This window comes from Corythoichthys intestinalis, chromosome 2 (assembly GCF_030265065.1).
Source record: "Corythoichthys intestinalis isolate RoL2023-P3 chromosome 2, ASM3026506v1, whole genome shotgun sequence".
NCBI lineage: Eukaryota > Metazoa > Chordata > Actinopteri > Syngnathiformes > Syngnathidae > Corythoichthys > Corythoichthys intestinalis.
Genome location: NC_080396.1, coordinates 44,878,739 through 44,900,648, shown reverse-complemented (window position 1 = coordinate 44,900,648; position 21,910 = coordinate 44,878,739). Strand labels below are relative to the sequence as shown.

The 21,910-nt window shown below is 37.9% G+C and overlaps 1 protein-coding gene across 1 annotated transcript; it reads right to left on the bottom strand.

Annotated features, from left to right (window-relative positions):
* Positions 1 to 5,844: 5,844 nt before the first annotated feature.
* atg3 (autophagy related 3) lies at positions 5,845 to 20,553 on the bottom strand. Its single transcript, XM_057830011.1, has 12 exons — positions 20,345 to 20,553; positions 19,898 to 19,939; positions 18,287 to 18,336; positions 17,239 to 17,309; positions 17,054 to 17,161; positions 10,185 to 10,237; positions 9,702 to 9,783; positions 9,591 to 9,625; positions 9,361 to 9,513; positions 8,638 to 8,765; positions 8,390 to 8,458; positions 5,845 to 8,272 (listed from the first exon to the last, which is right to left on the bottom strand). The coding sequence occupies exons 1-12, from the start codon at positions 20,414 to 20,416 to the stop codon at positions 8,191 to 8,193; spliced, it is 945 nt and encodes a 314-aa protein (XP_057685994.1). The 5' UTR covers positions 20,417 to 20,553; the 3' UTR covers positions 5,845 to 8,190.
* Between the last annotated feature and the right edge of the window lie 1,357 nt (positions 20,554 to 21,910).

The window sequence follows — 21,910 nt, the reverse complement described above, 5'->3', positions numbered from 1 at the left end:
ATTGGCGCACTACCGCCCCAACGTGGTGAAAATCCAATGATTTCAGCTACATGACTCTGCAGAAATGATATTTTCAAGCAATTTTTGCGCTGGCCATTCACACATGGCTGCCATTGACGGCGATAGACGTCCAATCAATTGTGACTGAAAGGACTGGCAGCGATCATTCACTATCAGCCTCTCCCAATCAAAATGGATTGGACGTTAGTAAGGGTTGCTCTAAAGACAGCTGAATGAGCATCCCTTAGATGACGTCTTGCAAAAATGTTTTTAATTGATGATTGAGCTGGAATAATATATATTTGATGATCAATTTAATGGTCTGATTTAAAAATAAAAATATAAAAATAAAACAATAAATTTCTAGCACATAAATAAGATGATGAAATCAGGTATGAGTGATTACCTAACAGCGAAAATACCAGAGGTGGTGTCCATTTCTATTAGGGGTGTGACACTGATGTACCGTAATTTTCGGACTATAAGCCGCTACTTTTTTCCCCTCATTTTGAATCCTGCGGTTTATAGTCCAGTCAGTGTGGGTTATTTGTTGATTTATTTGGCTTAATAGGTAACAATTTATTTGACAGCGGCATCAGAAGACTGCCATAAAACTTCCTAATTATAAAATGGCACTATCATGGGCATTAATGAATGTAAATGATGGTTGTCATTTAGTGTCAAGTTATGTCACTAACTCATTTTATGTCCAACTCAGATCTTTTACATCCATTCAAAATTGAGATAATTTGCGGGATGACACAAAATGACACCTGTCATAAGCATTCATTGATGCCCATAGCAGTGTCATGTCATAGTTATGACGGTCTTATGACAGTTTTATGGCGCCAGTGTCAAAGTGTTACCAAATACCATAACTAGCAATTAATGAAACAACTAGAACAATAATTTGTAAAGCAGCACATGCCGAAAATTATGACATTTTCTCACATTAAGCGCCACGTAGTGTTAAAAATGTGGTGTGAAATGTTTACAGTCACTTTTTTGTTCCATATTTACAACATTATTTAGCAACTTAATTTTTTAATTATTATTATATTGTTTCTCACAGTCGGCGAAGGTGGGCTGTAAGAAAATATGTCAGGCGAGTCAAATTTAGCCGAGACTATCAGCAGAGCTATTCTGACTGCAATACAAAGGTTTCCCAGTGAGAAACGCAGGATTTTTGCAGTTGAAGTTACAAAAGTCAACTTTGCTCTCCAGTCCAACAGAGACCCCCGTGGCTATTCTCAGTAACTTTCCTGGGCTTGTGCGTAAAAGTATCACTAAAAGCACAAAATACTCCTTAAATGGTTTCTCCTAAATGTGTATTTTACCTAGATATTGTTATTATCACAATACAGTGCCCTCCATAATTATTGGCACCCCTGGTTAAGGTGTGTTTTTTTAGCTTCTAATATATATATCTAATATATATATATTTTTTTTAATTCAAATAATATGGGACCTTAATGGAAAAAAGAGAAAAAACCAACCTTCAATAGCAGTGCATCTATTCAGTGGGGGGGAAAATCCCACATAAAGAAATAATTATTTGACATCAAATAATGTGTGTCACAATTATTAGCACCCCTGGTGTTAATACTTTGTACAACCCCCTTTTGCCAACAAAACAAGGTCTGGGGACTGAGATGGCCATGGGAGGAGCTTGATTTTGTGTCTGGTGAACTATTTCTGTGTAGATTTGGCCATATGTTTAGGGTCATTTTTTTGCTGAAAGACCCAGTGACGACCCATCTTCAGCTTTCGGGCAGAGGGCAACAGATTTTGATTTAAAATGTCCTGGTATTTCAAAGCATTCATGATGCCATGCACCCTAACAAGGTTCCCAGGGCCTTTGGAAGCGAAACAGCCCCACAGCATCACTGACCCACCCCCATACTTCATAGTGGGGATGAGGTGCTTTTCAGCATGCGCATCTTTGGTGGCACGCCAGACCTACTTAGAGTGTTTGGTTCCAAAAAGCTCAATCTTGCAAAGCATACAGTCCCAGTTGAAGCCTGGGACCGTGTGCTTTGGTCAGATGAGACCAAGATTAAGCTTGATAAAGCACCTCATACCCACTGTGAAGTATGGGGGTGGGTCAGTGATGCTGTGGGGCTGTTCCGCTTCCAAAGGCCCATGGAACCTTGTTAGGGGACATGGCATCATGAATGCTTTGAAATACCAGGACATTTAAAATCAAAATCTGTCGCTCTCTGCCCGAAAGTTGAAGATGGGTCATCACTGGGTCTGTTAGCAACACAATGACCCGAAACATATGGCCAAATCTACACAGAAATGGTTCACAGACACAAAATCAAGCTCCTCCCATGGCCATTTCAGTCTAGTGTTGTATCGGTCGCGAACGATTCGTTCTTTTTGAACGAATTGTTTGGGTGAACGAGACCGAACTAATCACCATCTGCACTGATTCGTTCTATGAAGTTGGTGGCGCTTGTTCGCTGCGTGGGAGGGCGCTGAGCAAGCGGCAGCGTCTTCTGACATCGCACACGACCAATCAGACGCCAGCCTCATCGCGGGCAGGGGAGGGAGCGGAAACAGAATCATGGCGTATGTCACTCATTTCCACGTGTGGCCAATAAGCAGCCAGCGTGCAGGCAGGGGGGAAAGACTGAGTTTTGTCACTTCCCGTTCAGTGATTCGGTCCTCCGGTTCCTGACCTAGCTTGCTGCTAACTTGACTTTCCAGCAATGACTATGCGGTGAACGAGTCATAAAATGAAAGGAAACGACTTTGTCACATATTTGTTAACGTGGAGCCTATCAAATGCTGCTCAAAAAGACAAAAACACCACACAAATCTAGCGAGCATGGTTTAGTGTTCTACTTTACTCAACAGACTCGGGACTGTGCCTATGACGACATACTATCAAATTTACAGTAATTTAAAACACGCGTAGCTACGAGGCAAGCAAAACCGGTCGCGGTCGCGTGACGGCAGTGAAGCGGGCAGAGAACTGTCACTATATGGAGGCTTCATGGCAGCGATATGTACCTCATATGTGCACAGAAAAAAAATAATATTTAGTATGATCACCATAATACTGATTTGCAATGAAACTGTATATACATGTCAATTTTTTCCGAGTGTTTTTTTTTTTTTTTTCGTGTCAGAGGGTGTCGGTTGGTTTGACAAATTATGTCAATCCGTCCATCATGTGCTACTCAAGCGCCCCAAAAACAAAGCGCGCGGACACGGGAGATGTCGCAATATGTCTACATTTTTCTTAACAGACTAATGAGAGTAGAAAGGCGAAATCATAAAGCAAACAATTATTTCTCGTCAGCATTTGACGATCTGAGATGCGGGGACGACAGGGGAGCTGACCGGATTATTTTATTTATTAATACCAGTGCAAAAATTCAAAACGATCATCTTAATAATAAAAAACAAAAATACAACAGAGCGAGAGGTTAATGTGATGAGTTGGCCGTTCCATAATTAGAAATTAAACTTTCGATTTATTTTTATTTTCGTGACAGCAAGCATGCCGCATTGGCTGTTAGCAGCAGCATTATATATGTGAGCAAGATCATGCTAAAGAAAGTCCATGCGCCCCCGACCCCAAACCCCCCTCAAAAGGAAAATGTTTAACCGTGTCCTAATTCGAAATGCAAGCACGAGCCATGACTTTGAGCCCATAGAACTAGGACAGACGACGCGGAAGTTCTCCCTCGCTTTTGCAGCAGCGGGAGGGAGACGAGGCTGTCTCTGAGAGCAGAATGATATCGCCTGTCACTCATTTCTGAAACTACGACGAGTGGTCAATGTGCAAGAGAGGGAGGGACCAAGCAATGTCACTTCCCGTTCAGTTATACTGCGAAGCGGTCTTTGGTGATTCGTTCGGCAACGTCACTTCCCGTTCAGTAACCGAACGATTCATTTGGGTGGGGAGGGAGATGAGGGGGGCGAACGATTCGTTGAACGATTCGTTTGAACGAATCGTTTTACTGAACGAACCGGAATGGATTCGTTTACTCAAGTGAACGACAGATCCCGTCACTATTTCAGTCCCCAGACCTTGTTTTGTTGGCAAAAGGGGGTTGTACAAAGTATTAACACCAGGGGTGCTAATAATTGTGACACACATTATTTGATGTCAAATAATTATTTCTTTATGTGGCATTTTTCCCCACTGAATAAATGCACTTGTATTGAAGGTTGGATTTTTGTCTTTTTTTCCATTAGGGTCCCATATTATTTGAATAAAAAAAGATATATATTAGAAGCTAAAAAACACATCTTAACCAGGGGTGCCAATAATTATGGAGGGCACTGTAAATCATGTCCAAGAGCCGTCTGCCGCCGTTGAGAAGGTTTTATTCATTTTCAAGCAACGTAAACAAACAGTCTGAGCTGCACTAGCTTTTATTTTGTTACTTCCGGTCTCCAGTCATGTGAATTTGCATATTACGAAAATATTTAGTTTCAACTGCTTCCAGATTTAAGATTTAAATAAAGTATTTAGATATAACATTTACGTTTAGGATTTAATATAAATTCTGATTTAAGATATATATTTCGGATATAAATTTCATAAATATATTTAGGATATAAATTTAAAAAATATATATTTATATATATAAATTTAAGATTTACATTTAAGATTTAGATAAATATTTAGTTCTGATTTAATCATTCAAGTCCAATACTTATTATTTAAAAATAAATATTCAAGTTCGTAAATAATGTTGCAAATGTGGAAAAAAAAGTGACTGTAAACATTTCACACCACATTTTTAACACTGCATGGCGCTAAATGTGAGAAAATGTTGTCGTAATTTTCGGCATGTGCTACTTCACAAACGGCGTCCCATACAGGACATGAATTTTGATAGTAATTTACATCTGTCACGCAGTAACCTCAGGGCACCTCACAATACGATACTATTCACGATGCAAGGCTCATGATAACAGTATCGCGAAACAGCGATTATCGATATATTGGTCACAAAATTGATATATGATATTCTAGGACAACAGCTGTAGAAACGAAAAACAAGATATTTCAAAATAGAAAAAAATACAGTTGAAGTCATTTATTAAACAATGACATGATTTCTGTGTAACATTGCTGTAGAATATAAATCTGATGCAAATTTTGTACCTGCACATATAGAGTGACCACACACCAACCACTGATATCTCTTAGAGAGATCATGATGAATGGCACCCTTAATTTCTTTAAAATTTTAAATATTTTAGAACCTCTTAGTACCTCACAATACGATATGATTTGCCATACAAAGCTCACGATAATGATGATCTGATCATATGGCGATACAACGATTATCGATACATTGGTCAGGAAATCATTCTAGGATATTCTACAAATAACTAATAAACAGAATAACAAGCTTCTGCTGTGAATTGGAATGAGTTTATCATGGCCGTCAGTGGCAGCCAGTGCCAGGCAATCGGGTAATTTTGGGCCATTTAAGATCATTTAACTGTTGATTTTCAGTTACTTCCTGTTGATTTTGGGGTATTTTATGGGTCACTTCCTGTTTGAGTTACAGAACAGGAAGTGACCTGGGAATCACTTAAATGAATAGGCAGTGACTCAAACTCAACAGGAAATGACCTGTAAATGCCCTAAAATGAACAGCAATTGACCTGTAAATGCACCGAAAATCAGACCGAATGACTGTGAAGGCTCTGGTTTTGAATGAACGAACGTTCCCAGTCTAAATGGATTGGGCGTCAAGCACCGTCAATGGCAGCCTTAGAGTTAACTGAGACACTATTATGGTGGAAGATTTTGGTAGCAACTTGTTGGTTCCTTTTTTTTTTTTTTTTTTTTTTTTTTAAACATTGACCTTTTTAAAACAGTATCTCGATTCTTGGCAGGACCATATCGATAACCTTTTGGGATACAAAGTATCACGATATATCACCATTTCGATATTTAGTCACACCACTTGTCACGCTGCAATGCGTGCTAGAAGGCATGTTGGGCGACATCAGTGTTGACAGCAGTCTCCCCACAGGGAGCAGTGATGGCCAAATAAAGCTTCTTGAAGCACTAAAGCTTTGCAGTGAATCGGTTCAAAGCTTGTGTAAATATTTCATGATACAGTGAGGACAGCCGCGGTTTATTTTCCAGTGTGGCCTATCTATGAATAAATGCCATTTTTGTGTCAAATTTGGTGGGGGTGGCTTATAGTCAGATGCACCTTATATTCTGAAAATCACAGTAGTTAAAATACAGGTAAACTTACCGATTAAATTCCTGTACTTCAGTCAACGTTAAGAACACTAAGAAATGTATTAAGAACAAAACTTTATAAACAAAACAAATATAGGCACAACCAAAAAATTACTCTGCACACACGTTTCCCTGTTCTATTACATTTTATACTGTTAAAACCGAACAAATCTCATTTAATGCCACATTTTTCCCCCCAAACCAACAGCTAACAAGCTTTAGTTCAACTTTTAAACATCAAAACAATTTGTTCTAACTACTTGGCCGATGTGACCTGTGAAACAGTAAACAAATCTTTAAGTAATGAAGCATTTGTACTTTCCAGTGTTGGCAAGAATATGAGCAAAGTGAGAGCTCACAGAAGCACAGACTGCATTGAACATCAGTAACTTACTGTTGATATTATTTATTGTTTTACACAATGTGCAACAAAGATTTTGTCTGCTGCCAAGTTATCCACACAAGCTGCTGAGTGAGATGATGTGCAATGATTTTAATATCAAGAAAAGCCATATCTCAGTCTTCTGCTGAAGGAACATCAAAACATTCAGAATATTAAGACAAAATGGCAGTTATTTTAAAAAACAAAAATTGGGCAACCTAAGATGTACATGCTGTGTATACACATACACATACACTGTATATAAAATCTATTCTTTCCATGTGAAGCAGTACAGTAATACAATGAAGACCTGTGCAGATAGTCCAAAAGCTGTAATGAACCCTTTAGTCCCTCCAGCAAGTTGAATGTTATGTAAATAATTTTAAATAAGCCAGTTTGCCTCCTTTTTTAACTCTAACCTTGCTTGATGTTTACACTGCAGGACAGGATAGTGCAAGGTGTGTCAAAAGTGATGAATAACTACCCCACTACTAGCTACCCAAACTAAAGAGTAATCAAGTTTGGTGGATACATTATTTCTTGACATTCTTTCAATGTGGCATTAAAAACAATTATTGTGTACCATGCAGACCTGTGTGAAGTTGAGATTTACAGTAGGAAACCAAGTGTGGACACTAGAGCTGATGTTTCCTTAGAAGCTTCACAGGTAGATAAAATTACCAGTACCCTTCCATTAAAGAAAAATAGTCACTGAAATAACTTGAAACTAAAGGTAAAATGAAAAAAAAAAAAGCCCAATGGTAGTTCTATTGGGTTTTTGTCAGGGAAAAAATGATGGTACACTACCTCTCAAACTTTATATAATGTTGTACTACTTACTTACTTACTGCATATTTCAGCTTCAGTGTTTGGTTCTTGCCTGAATATTTCTCACATCGTCTCAGTCTTTGTTTTTTCCAATATAATATTTTTTCAGTTTCAAGTTATTTTCGTGACAATTATAGGTATTTTTTGTTCAATTCAATGGTATTAAGAATTTTCTTACAAGTTATCCAACAATTTCTTCACATTTTAGGCTCTAATATTTGGTTTAAGCTCAAAGCTACTGTAAACATCACATGTACGCTAAATAGAGGACCCTTTAGCATAAGAGCTAGATAGTTGTTGTCAGAATTGGTAGCAAGATCAATGAAAAAGTGAATTTAGCAGTATTAGCAGGGTGTGAACCAAAATAAAATGAGAGTACTACATAACAATGGAATGTAGCTTAGTATGCACTCAAGATGACCAAATAGTTACTAAAAGCGAGTGGTTAACAGAGCGAACCAAACTTAACAAAGAGTAGTGGATCACTGCTGAAACTCGTTTTGCACTGTTTAGTTACTGATTACATTTATTAATGTGCACGGCTTAAATTGACGGCAGATTTGTGACACATTTGATCACTGTCTGATTTCATCCTTGCCCGCTGAAAACTTATTCTTGCGTAAGATAAACATTTGTCAGTGTCTTCACACCTATGCCAAGTGTCTCAGAGTGACAAACGTCCTCTCATATTCAAAGCAGATCATATCTATACAGAGGCAGAACCACTGATTTTCCATAATCCACATTTTTACATAGTGAAGTGTCTTGTGTAGTCATATTCTATTGTGGGAATGACAGCCTGGACAAACTTGAGAAAAATGAGAAGATACCTGCAAACTACAGTCAAGGACAAAACCACATGCACTTTTCATTCACGATTTACAAAATACACAGTAGTGATTTGCGCTTAATTAGTCGTACAGCAAACATTGCAAAACAAAGGATACATATGTACTCCAAGCTCACCGCCTCCTTCAGCCACCGTCTCGATTATCTTTTTCATCACTTCAGCATGTCTGCAGGAGGGAAAAAAGAACAATTTTTACTGAATAAGAATTCAATTAAGTGAGAATAAATTTCACAGGACAATTTTTTTTTAATTTCTCCACATATAATTTATACAACAGATTATCTTAAGAACTAAGTAACTGTCATGGGCAGGGTCACGGCAAGTTTAACTCGTCTTTCGCCTCACCTGCAGGGATGGACGGAGCACATGGCGGGCGGAGGAAGGTGTGGATGGTTCTCAATAGTAACAGTCTTTTTCACGTGGTCTTGGCTGATGTCCTCGTACATTTGTTCCACAGTCAGCGGCTGCCGGTCCTGAAAGAGGGTCCACGGGAATTTTAAAAATGACCTATATTTGAGAGCTAAAACTCCTGTTCCAAAAAGAATGTCTTGTTCAATACTTATTTGAAGACAAAAAAGGTGGGAACATTTTATTAGTTAATATTCCAGTACTCATTATCCATCAAGTGTAAATTTAACATCTGAAAAATTATACAATGACAACAGTTCTATTTTCCAAGATGAAGTTGTTTTATGATGATAACGTTTTCTGTTTTAATAACATTTTAAAAATTACATTTCAAAAATATAGTGCAATTCATGTGATATGAATTTTATTTTGTTTTTAAAAATGAATTATGCCGCCTTCCACAAAAAAAAGGATTTTTTTACTCTGAAAAATAGGAATTTATTACTGTTTTAATAATTCAAGTCAAATTTTAAGGAGTGATTTTAGGAGACATACTGTATACGAGTATGTATTATTACTCGTGAAACCACAGTAGGTCCCTTGTACAAAAAAACCAAAAACGATTGTGAAATGCATTGTGAGCAAACAAAAAAAGGCACAAAGGCAAAGTATATTATGTCATTTAAATGAGGTATTGGCTGGTAACAGCCAGGTACATACTTCATCGTAGCCAAACAGCCAGAGTCGAGGTGTCTGGTAGTATTTATCGTACGTTATGTAAAGGTCATATGTTCTTGTCTGAAGGATGGCGTCTTCACTCCCGGGTTCTGTTTTCACTTTAGCCTGCACCATTTTACTAGTGTCCAGGGTGGCCTGGAGACAAGAATGCATCAGAGGCATGCACATTGACTCCTGGATAGTTATACAGCCATTGAAATGGGCCATCTTACTTCATCAGTTTCCAGTAAACCGCTTTCCTCATATTCTGAAAAGACGACAAATGTAATGACAGTATTGCTCGCTATGTGACTGTTAAAGAACAAGGTCACAATTTGAAATACCTTCCATATCAGCCGCCTCGCCATCTTCATCATCTTCGCCATCATCACAACAGGCTGCAGATGTGCTATTCATATTTTTGTCCTTGAAGGAAGACAATACACAGCTGATAAATGGCTAGAAACGCTACAGTGTTACTCAAACCAGGCAATCAGTGCCGCGCTTGGCTATACTCGACACATATTTTCTGATTTAGTGTGAGTCTTCTTGGGCAATATATGACCATACAACATTTAGATGTTTCATAATATGATACTAAAATGTTATTTTCTCTTTACTTTGATTGCCTTCAATTGAAAATCATTGCCAAAATAATCTCGTTATTTTCATTAGCATCGCTCATACTGTCAATGTTAGAAAAAAAAAAGAGAGAAAGCAAAAGAGACAGAAAGGTGAGGTTTTGCACAACAGCTTAGCGTGAATATAAACACTCTTTAGTTCCACATTTGGTAACAAATGGCTCAACACAAAGCCACAACGGATACCTTGTTATTGTCCAGTGAAATTTCCTGTACTGCATCAGTGACACCTAATACACCTAAGAAACAAATAAAGCATTGTTATCGACTTCAGATCGACATAGGTCATCAGTCCACAGTGCATGACACACTAGAAGATGGCAGTCTGTATATTGCACCTACAAACGAATGTTATGAAAGGCTTTTCTTTCATTTGCAACATTTCAGACAATCAAGGGCGTAGGTTTGCATAGGGACGGTAGGGACATAAAACTACCAACTTTTCAGGATACTTAAATTGTCCCCACCAACTTTTAAGCAATCTTATTTGCATTATAGACCCTACTCACATGACGTCACAACCACGCCCCCACGCCATATTGTCCGTCAACTCGTCGGGTTGATTCATTACCGCTACGTAAATTCCTCCTATTATGGAGTGTTTTTCTGCTCGTTAACATTACTAATCAAAATGGTGAAGGCGTGTGTGACGGTCGGTTGCAATAACAGAGAAGATAGACGGAGAGACTTGAAGTTCTACCATATTCCGAGAGACCCGGAGAGGAGAGCGAGATGGACTGCTGCAATTTGACGAGAAAACTGGGCTCCAAACGATTACCACAGATTATGTAGTAGTCATTTTATATCTGGTAAGATAAATTTAATATATATTTAGAGGGTTTTGGGCTGACAACCACAATTAAGATCAATGCTAGGCTAATCGCCGACAACATACCGTTTCAAATTCAAGATACTTATTTCTTCCACCATCTTTATTTTTTGAATAATATTTAGCTGGTAACAAGTGAAAGAAGCTGGGCTCGTCTACGGATCATCGGTTAAACAGGGGTGTCCAAACATTTTGCAAAGGGGGCCAGATTTGGTGTGGTAAAAATGTGGGGGGCTACCTGGGCTGATTTACGTAGAACAATACATTTAAAGAAATTTTAGCAAGCCCTTCTGTGTGTCACATTTTTAATTCATAATTTCAACAATCTCGCCTTTGTGGCGTTCTCTTTCGACCCTCGGGCTCTTGCGAAATACTGCTGCTGTGAAATTAAATTAGCTTCAAGTTGCTTTAGTTTCTCGTTGCGTATCTTCCGCGACTGTCTCTTTGCAAATGAGGCAGACACAGTTGTGTATTTTATTGAAGAAATAGTCCAATATGCACCTATCCTTGACACGTTGCAGTCAACTTTTTTTTTTATTGATTGTCGCCATTTTAGAAAATTGGAAGTAAAGGGTCACACGGGGTAATGTTGCATAGAGTGCTGCTCTTAAAGTTTTTCAAAGTTTCTTGAGAATAGGCTGAGTTTCTGTGGACAAGATAGTTGTAGATATCAGGGTAGCAGATGTCAGGCAGAGAGGGCGGAGACAGCGGGTCGAAAAATATCAATTGAGGCATCAAATATGGATCTGGCGAATGGATAAACTGAAGCTTTTCCACATTACGCCTTTTATACAACGCATCCAATGAGTTTACAGCGTCAGATAACACCGGGGCTTCCATGAATTGCTCTATAAATTGCACGACTAATTGAAACCATTGAGAATAGGGCTAAACAATGACGGACAATATGGCGGCCGGATACAGCGACACGTCATTTTGTGACGTTGGTGAGTAGGGTCTATAGGGTGATTCAAAATGAATGTGCCAAAATCATAACACCACATGTCAAAAATGAAAAACATTACAAAACTCTAGCTTGGACACATGTGTTGAACATCATTTCAAGTTTAACACATTGATTAATTTATTATTCTTGACTCTATGGCTCTCTCTAAAATGTGTATTTACTGATATCCTGTGGCAAAAACATGACATAACATACATTTATTATTACGTACACTGCTGGCCAAAAGTATTGGCACCTCTGCAATTCTGTCAGATAATGCTTAATTTCTCCCAGAAAATGATTTCAATTACAAATGCTTTGTTAGTAATATTTCATTTATTTTGCCACACTGAGTACTTGTAAGTAGTAGTTTGTAGTAGTAGTAGTAGTAGTAGTAGTAGTTTGAGCACTTATAAAACATGGAATAAAACTTGAAATGATGTTCAACACATGCGTCCAACCTGGATTTTGTAAGGTTTTTCATTTTTGACATGTTGTGTTATGATTTTGGCACATTCATTTTGAATCACCCAATAGGTCATTCAGATTGTCTTCCTATATGTTGTACGGATATAATTGACCGTGCCATTAATAAATGACTCATTTTCATTATGTTCAGAGTTCAGACTTACATTTACCCCTTTTCACTTGCTGAATGTGTGGGTCCATTTTTCCTTCTCAAACACACGTTTGGCTGATGATTTGGATTTATTAAAAATGTATTTAGAAAACTTATAGAATACTTATTTAGAAAATGTATTTATTTGCAGCCTATGCAGACATTTTTTTTCTTCAGATAATCATACATTAATCATAATCGAGGTGAAAAGTTTTCATATTTTGTTGAGTTTGGCTGTACTTGTGGACAAAAGCAGTAGTGTTTTACCTAGGGCTGTCAAACGATTAAAATTTTTAATCGAGTTAATTACAGCTTAAAAATTAATTAATCGTAATTAATCACAATTCAAACCATCTATAAAATATGCCATATTTTTCTGTAAATTATTGTCGGAAAGAAAAGATAAGACACAAGACGGATATATACATTCAACATACGGTACATAAGTACTGTATTTGTTTATTTTAACAATAAATCAACAAGATGGCATTAACATTATTAATATTCTCAAAGGGATCCATGGATAGAAAAACTTGTAGTTCTTAAAGATAAATGTTAGTACAAGTTATAGAAATTTTATATTAAAACCCCTCTTAATGTTTTCGTTTTATTAAAATTTGGAAAAATTTCAATTAAAAAATAAACTAGTAGCTCGCCACTGATGATGTCATTACACCAGTACTTCTCAAATGGTGGGGCGCGCCCCCCCAGGGGGGCGCAGAGCGATGCCAGGGGGGGCACGAGTGACCTCGGGGAACAATTTTTTTTTTTTTTTTTTTTTGCCGTACTAGAATAAAGTGTACTTGCACATCCACTCCGTGGGTGGCAGTGGCACTCTCATTTTCAAAGTGCGTGCAGTATTTTTGAAGTAAGCAAGAGCACACGGAAGAGACTCATGCAGAGCTGGACTCACGCAGCGACCCACTGACTTCTTCGGTTCTCACGTGTCCGGCCGAGAAGTGCCGTTTTCGGCTTGGGATCGTCACGACCACCGCCCTCACCTACGGTTCTCCCTCGGCCGCCGAGAATGCGCTTTTTTCGGGCCGTTTGCCTTTGACTTTTAATATAGTGGGAAATGAGGAAAGACCACTGTTTACTGAGTCTAAAAATGATTATACCGGAGAAGCCAAATCAGTTAAGACGCCACTTAAAGACATTAGACCTCAATCTCATTGATAAGCCGCTTGATTGTTTTTCAGCGAAAATGTGCCGAATATTGCCAATTGTCACAATCGTCCCGCTTTGTCAGTGTTATATCAGTAAACCAGTGAGCACTGTGGTGAATCAGCGAAAATAAAAACTTTCCTTCTGTCCAAAGACCCCCCCCCCCTTCTATTCAGTTTTGGGTTTTTTTCGGTCAAATTTTTTGGCATGTTGTCCTGAAGAGTAAATGTTTCTAATCAATTTGAATTTGTTATTATTTACTGATTTTATTACATTTTATTTTTCAGTATCAAATGGTCAAAAATGTACCTTGAGTGTATTTTTACAGTTTGGATGTGACTTTTTTTTTTTTTTTTTTTTAACTTCAGGCAAATTGATGCGCGTTAAGTCTTTTCTGTTACAAGCAACACAATGTTTAAAAAGTTATACTTTATTATAAGTTGATCTATGTTACTTTTTTTCTTTAATAGAAAAAAAAGGACACAATGTTAGGCTGAGGCGTACTCATAATAGTAATATAATATAATAGTAATGATACTATTTACAGTGGCGGCAGAGAGTTGGGGGGGGGCGCGAAACATTTACGTCTTCCTTGGGGGGGGCGTAACAGAAAATAATTGAGAAGCACTGCATTACACCATGCTCACTCCCCAAACCCATAAAATTATTTGGACCCAAGTGCCAGCAGAGGGCGCCAAACAACAAAAAACAAGTAACAAGCGGACATTACACTGCTGTCATTTTAATCTGAGCTGGGCATGTGCGTTAATTGCGTCAAATATTTTATCGTGATTCATTTAAAAAAAAAAAATACCGCCCATTAACGCTATAATTTTGACAGCCCTAGTTTTACCTGAACGAAGGCTCCATTTTTGTCATACCCTGACTAAGAAGTTTTTTCAGTTATATTTAATTTCTTTATTGCAACAGATACTGTTGAGTGGTCTTAAGACAAATCTTTATATTTACAAGTTTGTAGTTATTGTGCATGTTAATATAATTTATGTTCAAATATTGCAATTTAAATTTGCTAATAAAATCCGATCATTTATTCTGGAAGTTTTCAAAATGTTAGCAGTTTTAATTTAGCAGTTTTGAATTGAACAGGGGGGTCACTAGATGGGATACACATCAAAGTTAGGATAAATCAATACAGATTTTTTTTTTTGCATTGATCATTTGGCATATCAATTATTCGGTTCCTATTCGTGAGAAACGTAGCCCTGACCCCAGTTCAATAATCTGTTTGGTCTTATTAATGTCCCGTCCCCACTAAAAAATTTACATGCAGTTTATGCTGTTATATCGTCCCTACCAATGTTGACATCAAACCTACGCCCTTGCAGACAATACAGTGGTACCTCTACATACGAAGTTACAGTGCCCTCCATAATTATTGGATTTATAATAATTATGTGTTTTTTAGCTTCTAATATATATTTTTTTCTAAATAATATGGGACCTTAATGGAAAAAAAGAGAAAAACAAGTGCATTTATTCAGTGGGGAAAAAAATCCCACATAAAGAAATAATTATTTGACATCAAATAATGTGTGTCACAATTATTAGCACCCTTGGTGTTAATACTTTGTACAACCCCCTTTTGCCAACAAAACAGCACCTAATCTTCTCCTATAATGTAGTGCTTTTTCAGCATGCGCATCTTTCGTGGCACGCCAGACCCACTTTGAGTGTTTGTTGCCAAAAAGCTCAATCTTGGTCTCATCTGACCAAAGCACACGGTCCCAGTTGAAGCCCCAATACCGCTTGATGAACTCCAGACGTTTGCGTTTATGATTGTGAGTGAGGAGAGGTTTTCTCCGTGCATGCCTCCCAAACAGCTTGTTGGCGTGTAGACAGCACCTCATACCCACTGTGAAGTATGGGGGTGGGTCAGTGATGCTGTGGGGCTGTTTCGCTTCCAAAGGCCCTGGGAACCTTGTTAGGGTGCATGACTGCATGGCATCATGAATGCTTTGAAATACCAGGACATTTTAAATCAAAATCTGTTGCCCTCTGCCCGAAAGCTGAAGATGGGTCGTCACTGGGTCTATCAGCAAGACAATGACCCTAAACATATGGCCAAATCTACACAGAAATGGTTCACCAGACACAAAACCAAGCTCCTCCCATGGCCATCTCAGTCCCCAAACCTCAACCCCATTGAAAACCTGTGGGGTGAGCTGAAGAGGAGAGTACAGAGGAGAGGACCCAGGTCTCTGGATGATTTTGATAGATTCTGCAAAGAGGAATGGCTGAAAATCCCTCTTTGTCTTTTCCCATCTTGTGAAACAATATAGGAGAAGATTAGGTGCTGTTTTGTTGGCAAAAGGGGGTTGTACAAAGTATTAACACCAGGGGTGCTAATAATTGTGACACACATTATTTGTTGTCAAATAATTATTTCTTTATGTGGGATTTTTTCCCCACTGAATAAATGCACTTGTATTGAAGGTTGGATTTTTCTCTTTTTTTCCATTAAGGTCCCATATTATTTAGAAGAAAAAAAAATATTAGAAGCTAAAAAAACACATAATTATTATAAATCCAATAATTATGGGGGGCACTGTAATTCGTTCCAGGACCTTTTTTGTAAGTGGAAATGGTCGTATGTCGAGCAGGATTTTCCCATAAGAGAACATGATAATTCCATTAATCCGTTTCACAGCTCGAAAACCTAAATTCTTAATAGATACTGCTGGTACTATTACAAATGGTAACTACACATAGCAAAACCATAATGGCAAAACAAATAAATTATAAATAAAAATCCGAATTTTATCATAATAAGAATTCTTGTAATAATGTAACGAATCGGGTTCTAATATGGCGGACGTTTTTTGCGTGGTACACCTCAATGCACTGCGTTTCTGACGTGCCAATGAGACAGAGAGAGCAGAAGAGATTTTACTCTTTCTTTTAATGTTTTGTTAGTAGCGTTATCTGCGGCGGACAGTAGGCGTGTTGTGTTGCTCAAGTTAATGGAATATGATTAGATGATGATGATTAGAAACCTGATGATGCCTTTGGCGATGTTACCACAATAATAATTGTCACCTTAACTTATAAAGACTGGCGAATGGAGGTCGAGGAGGACCGTTGATATCGTACACACTCTACGGCCGTATCGAGCTAGTTCATGGATGCGCACACCACGCTCATATTTTTCTATCATTTCCATCTTCATTTCAGTGGTAAGCTACACCTTTTACACCACCTGCACTAACATTCTTGGAACCCATGTTGATTTCTTTCACAAGAAAATTAGCTGTGGGAAAACAAAGAAACTGCTGCACTGTCATAAATCGTCGTATTTCGAGCATGTCGTCAGATGTAGAAACAAATGGCGAGTCGAATTTTACGTAGAATGTCGAAAAGATCGTTTGTCGAAGCGATCGTATGTCGAGGTACCACTGTATTTATGATTTGGTTATAGATTTTGTTTCATATCACATAATGTTGCTTAAATAGCTCTATGCTGGGAAATGGTGCCATGCCTGCATGATGGTAAGTGTCTACCCATCCCCCGTCTCCATCATCCTCCTCAATGATGGCCTCCAACTCGTCTGAGTATTCCATCTGTTTACAGCGCTTGTAACAGGGAACTGAAAAACCACAAGAAATGTTTCGTTCTGAATTGTTGTCTGTGACCTTAAAAATGTTGGAAAGACACGGCTCTTACCATTGCGTGTTAAGAGAAATTGTTTATCAGGGGGCAAATATGGTTTTATTTTAACTTCTTCCCCAGTAGCCCTGAGTGTTAATACAAAATGTAAAAAAAAAAAAAAGAGAGATACAAAAAAATGTTTAATATATGAAACACCATTTCCTTTTACTCATTCATTTTACAAATTATAACTACTGTACCAATATTAGACCTCATATCAAAATTAGTGATGCACGATAATACATTTTTCAACCGATATCGATAACCGATAATTTCCTGCCCCTTCCACCCGATAGCCGATAATGTCACACCAATAATTCTATTCAAATATGTGTGTAAAAAATTTTAAGTATACAAAGATCAAATGTTACTGTGCAAAAATGTAATTTAGTGCTATTTTTTTTCCACATCAAATGTGAACAAGTAGTAAATTCCAACAACTAAACAATGGCAATGACGTTGTGTAATGGTAAGCTTTTGGCAACAATTACTTAGAGAGTAAACACCCAAGTTGCACAAAAATGCCTTTAAAAGTAAGCCATTCCTAACATATATCACATTACTACACTGCAAAAACACCTCCTTAAAACTAGCAGAATTGGACAAAACTGTTGATTGCGCACATTTGGAGGCTAAATCAAGTATATAATTATCGGATTGCATTCTCGGTTGAATTTCGTTTTATCTGGATTATCTGTGTGACGTCATAATTGCCATTATCGGCCGATAATTATCGGTGACCGATATTATCGTGCATCTGTAATCAAAATAATTCAAATGGTTTCTTAGTAACAGTGTAAAATAAATCATAAGATAAATAAGAGTCCTGAGTAGACTGGTTTTGTTAGACAAGCTGGGTTTCCCCAGGAGAGAATTGCACCATTCTGTGAAATCTAACAAGAACAGCACAACAATGTCATGCGCATTCCTGAGTCACAAGCGCCATCACTACCTTATTTATTATTTTACACAATCACAGAATACACGTTTACTCTGCCAACAACAACTTCATTGCATGAGTTAATAAGGTAATTTTATTTCTATTTATTTAAATAATACTGACCATTTCCAGGTAGGGCAGTGATGAACTAAATGATCCCCAGCAGCTACAAACTGACAAAGAAAGAGAAAAGAAAAGAAACAATCAACAGTGCGCTTTTATTTGTAAATGTGGTGTCTTGTAAGTATTCTGAGTGATTCTCAACCACACGGCAACGGGATTGGGGTTGGGCATCGTTTGAAATTGAACGATTCTGGTTCCGATTCCACGTTTTGATACCGGTTCCGAACGATTCTCGATTCCGATTCTTTTAAGAAGCAGGGTCAAAAAATGTATAGTTTCAAAATTTATTAGTTTATATTAATGTCTTTATTTCTTTTTTTTTATTATATGAATTTTAAATTAATTAGTATTATTTTATGATTTATTATTTTTATTATTAATACAATTAATATAAAATTTATGAACTATATGAACTTCCCACAGGGCTATTTTTAACTTGTATATAAATAAATGAGTTTCTTTCCACAGGAGTGCACTTTCACAAAGATGTTTATTTTTCAGAAGCTCACAGAGAAAACATTTACACATATTCTTTTGCCATACATGTACCTTAGCTTGGAGCTATGATGAAGCATTAGTATAAATTCAATTGATTACAATTTGAAGATCTTTTAATACTGTTGATTTTAACAGAGGCATTTACTGCTTTCAAATGGCGGTTGTTTACTAACGCTGGCAAGTCTGTCAATTCGCATCTAGTTCTCTATGCATGTTCTAACGCCGCAGAGTGTTGTCATTTCGCATCGAGTTCTATATACATGGGATATATACCATAGCCCGACATAAAATATTACTTATTCTCGTACTATTCCATCCATCCATCCATCCATCCATCATCTACTGCTTGATCCCGGGTCGGGTCGCGGGGACAGCAGAAGACAGACGTTTTGTTTGTTTTACTTACCTGGTTCTGACGGCGGAGCCTGTCAAATACGCAGCACTCAGGTATGCACTTAGCACTCGGCACTTGTATTCCAGCAACCCGGAGGTGTTTAATCATATTGGTCGTGCAACCACCTTGATATAGTCCAATAGTTGTGTTGCAAATGTTGCACTGAGCTGACTGATCATTTTTATTTTTGTGATGTTGAGCCAAACTTTTGAGCACCCGCACCGCCGCACCGTGTCCATGGTTGTTATCAAGTTGCAATGCATAAACAGGCGCTTCTTGTGGCTTCTTCTTCGTGGTTTTTGGCAGCAATTTTTTTTCCACTTGGCGGTCAGGGCATCGAAACATGGAATCGAAATTTTAAAGTTCGAACGGTTCCGGGAGCATCAGTGTTATTTTTTTTTTTTTTGGGGGGGGGGGGGGGGGGTCCAGGAAATGATGGATTTCAGACCCCTATATGTATATTTAATCAATTCCTACAAGTAAACAAGCTTTGTGCTATACTAACTAAACAACCCCGGATTTCACAACAAGAACATAACCTGATGAATAAATTGAGAGGAAGTTATAACTATGTCAGCGTTTGATGACATTTTGATTGGTGTGTGCAGTGCAGTGCAGTGCAGTGAGATTTTCCACTTGTAAAATATGTAACTTGGTTCAATAAAGGTTGGGAAACAATGGTGCAAGGGTAGCCTAATAAATAAAAAGATCAACCTCACCTCTTCTGGTGTGATGACTCCAGTTTCCTTGAATTTTGATTCCTGTTGAATTGAAAAATTACATACAATACACGTATTTAGGTCTATTTAGCATAGGAGGACTTTTTTTGTGAACCAAATTCGATTTCAAATAATCATTCCAAATGCAGAAAGACTCCATAATTAATCATTAATGTAAAGTACTTTAACCCACCGCACCCAAACCTGCAACTCAATTAACTGTCACTGTCATTGGCGACGATTGGTGCCTAATCTATTTGAACTGGGAGGTTCGCTGCCACTCTTCCCGTTCAAATGGATTGGACAGCTTTCGACGTCAGTGGCAGCCAATGGCTGAAGACAACATTCCTTTGGACATCCCCCAAAAAATCCTATTCGCGGGTAAACAAGGTATCCAATGCTGGTTAAGTAGTACCATAGTAGCTAGTAAAGTCGAATTAAGTTTACCTTTAGAACTGGCGTGAGAAACTCGGCCACTCCAAGAGCGGTTCCTTTCACCGTATTAATCACGTTCTGCATCTTGCGAAGCAAAAACAAATGGAGTCTCCCTGAAAGAATAGAGAAACACGAAGCTAACTCGACATGGTTTTCTCTGGAAGAGGGTGCAGCAGCAACATTCGCAAATCACATGACCCCACCGAACACTTCCGGAAGTTCCGGGTATGAAGGTCTCGCGAAATGAAAGCGTTGACAGCGCGACTTTGTCTTGAGCTGGTTGGTTCATTGCGGCTATACGCCAACACGTTGACATATTGGATGTGGCAGATATGCCCGAAAACCAATGCAAATAAATGGTACTGGTGGAAAGTAATTTCATAACTGTACTTAAGTCCATTTTTCAGAGAACATTGCTTTAAATGACGTTTGAGTTTGTGTTCAGTACTTCTGCTACTGCCACATCATTAGAAAAATAATTATATAAGTAGATGATACAACAGCGGGAGGCCCCGGGGACGACCCAGGACATGCTGGAGAGACTATGTTGCTCAGCTGGCCTGGGAACGCCTTGGAATCCCGCCGTAGGAGCTGGCTGAATTGGCTCTGGGCTTCCCTGCTAAAGCTGCTGCCCCCGCGAACCGACCCCGGACTAAACGGAAGATGATGGATGGATGGATGGATGGATGGATGGATGGATGGATGGATGGATGGATGGATGGATGGATGGATGGATGGATGGATGGATGGATGGATGGATGGATGGATGGATGGATGGATGGATGGATGGATGGATGGATGGATGGATGGATAAGTAGATGTGCGGTCAGCCCCACTCGAAAATTCAAAAACAAATAAAAGCAGGGACAGCTATGGAGGTAGATTTGTGTATGTATTATTGAATCAAAAATAAAATTGCCTCAATCAAAAAAAGTTGCGAATATGCGTTTGGGCCACATTATGTCTAGGACATTTGTGTCTTTATTATTCAATGAAAAAATAAGTTGCTTCAAACAACAACAACAAAAATTTTCAAAAGAAAAATCACTTCAACCCAAAAAAAAATAGAGAGAGAGAGAGAGAGAGGAGAGAGAGAGAGAGAGAGAGATACATATATATATCTATATATCTATATATATATAGATATATATATATATATATATAGAGAGAGAGAGAGAGAGAGAGAGAGAGAGAGAGAGAGAGAGAGAGGGAAGAGAGAGAGAGAGACATATATATCTATATAGATAGATAGATAGATAGATAGATAGATAGATAGATAGATAGATAGATAGATAGATAGATAGATAGATAGATAGATAGATAGATAGATAGATAGATAGATAGATAGATAGATAGATAGATAGATAGATAGATAGATAGATAGATAGATAGATAGATAGATAGATAGATGTTGAACACTTAACTTTTCATTGAAAATGTTTTCTTTGAATAAAGCAAAACTTTTTGTGTTTGGGCCATATTATGGGTGGGGCATTTGTGTCTAAATCATTCAATCCCCAAAAAAAGTTGCTTCAATCAAAAAAAATATTTTCAATCAAAGAAAAAATGAATTTACAA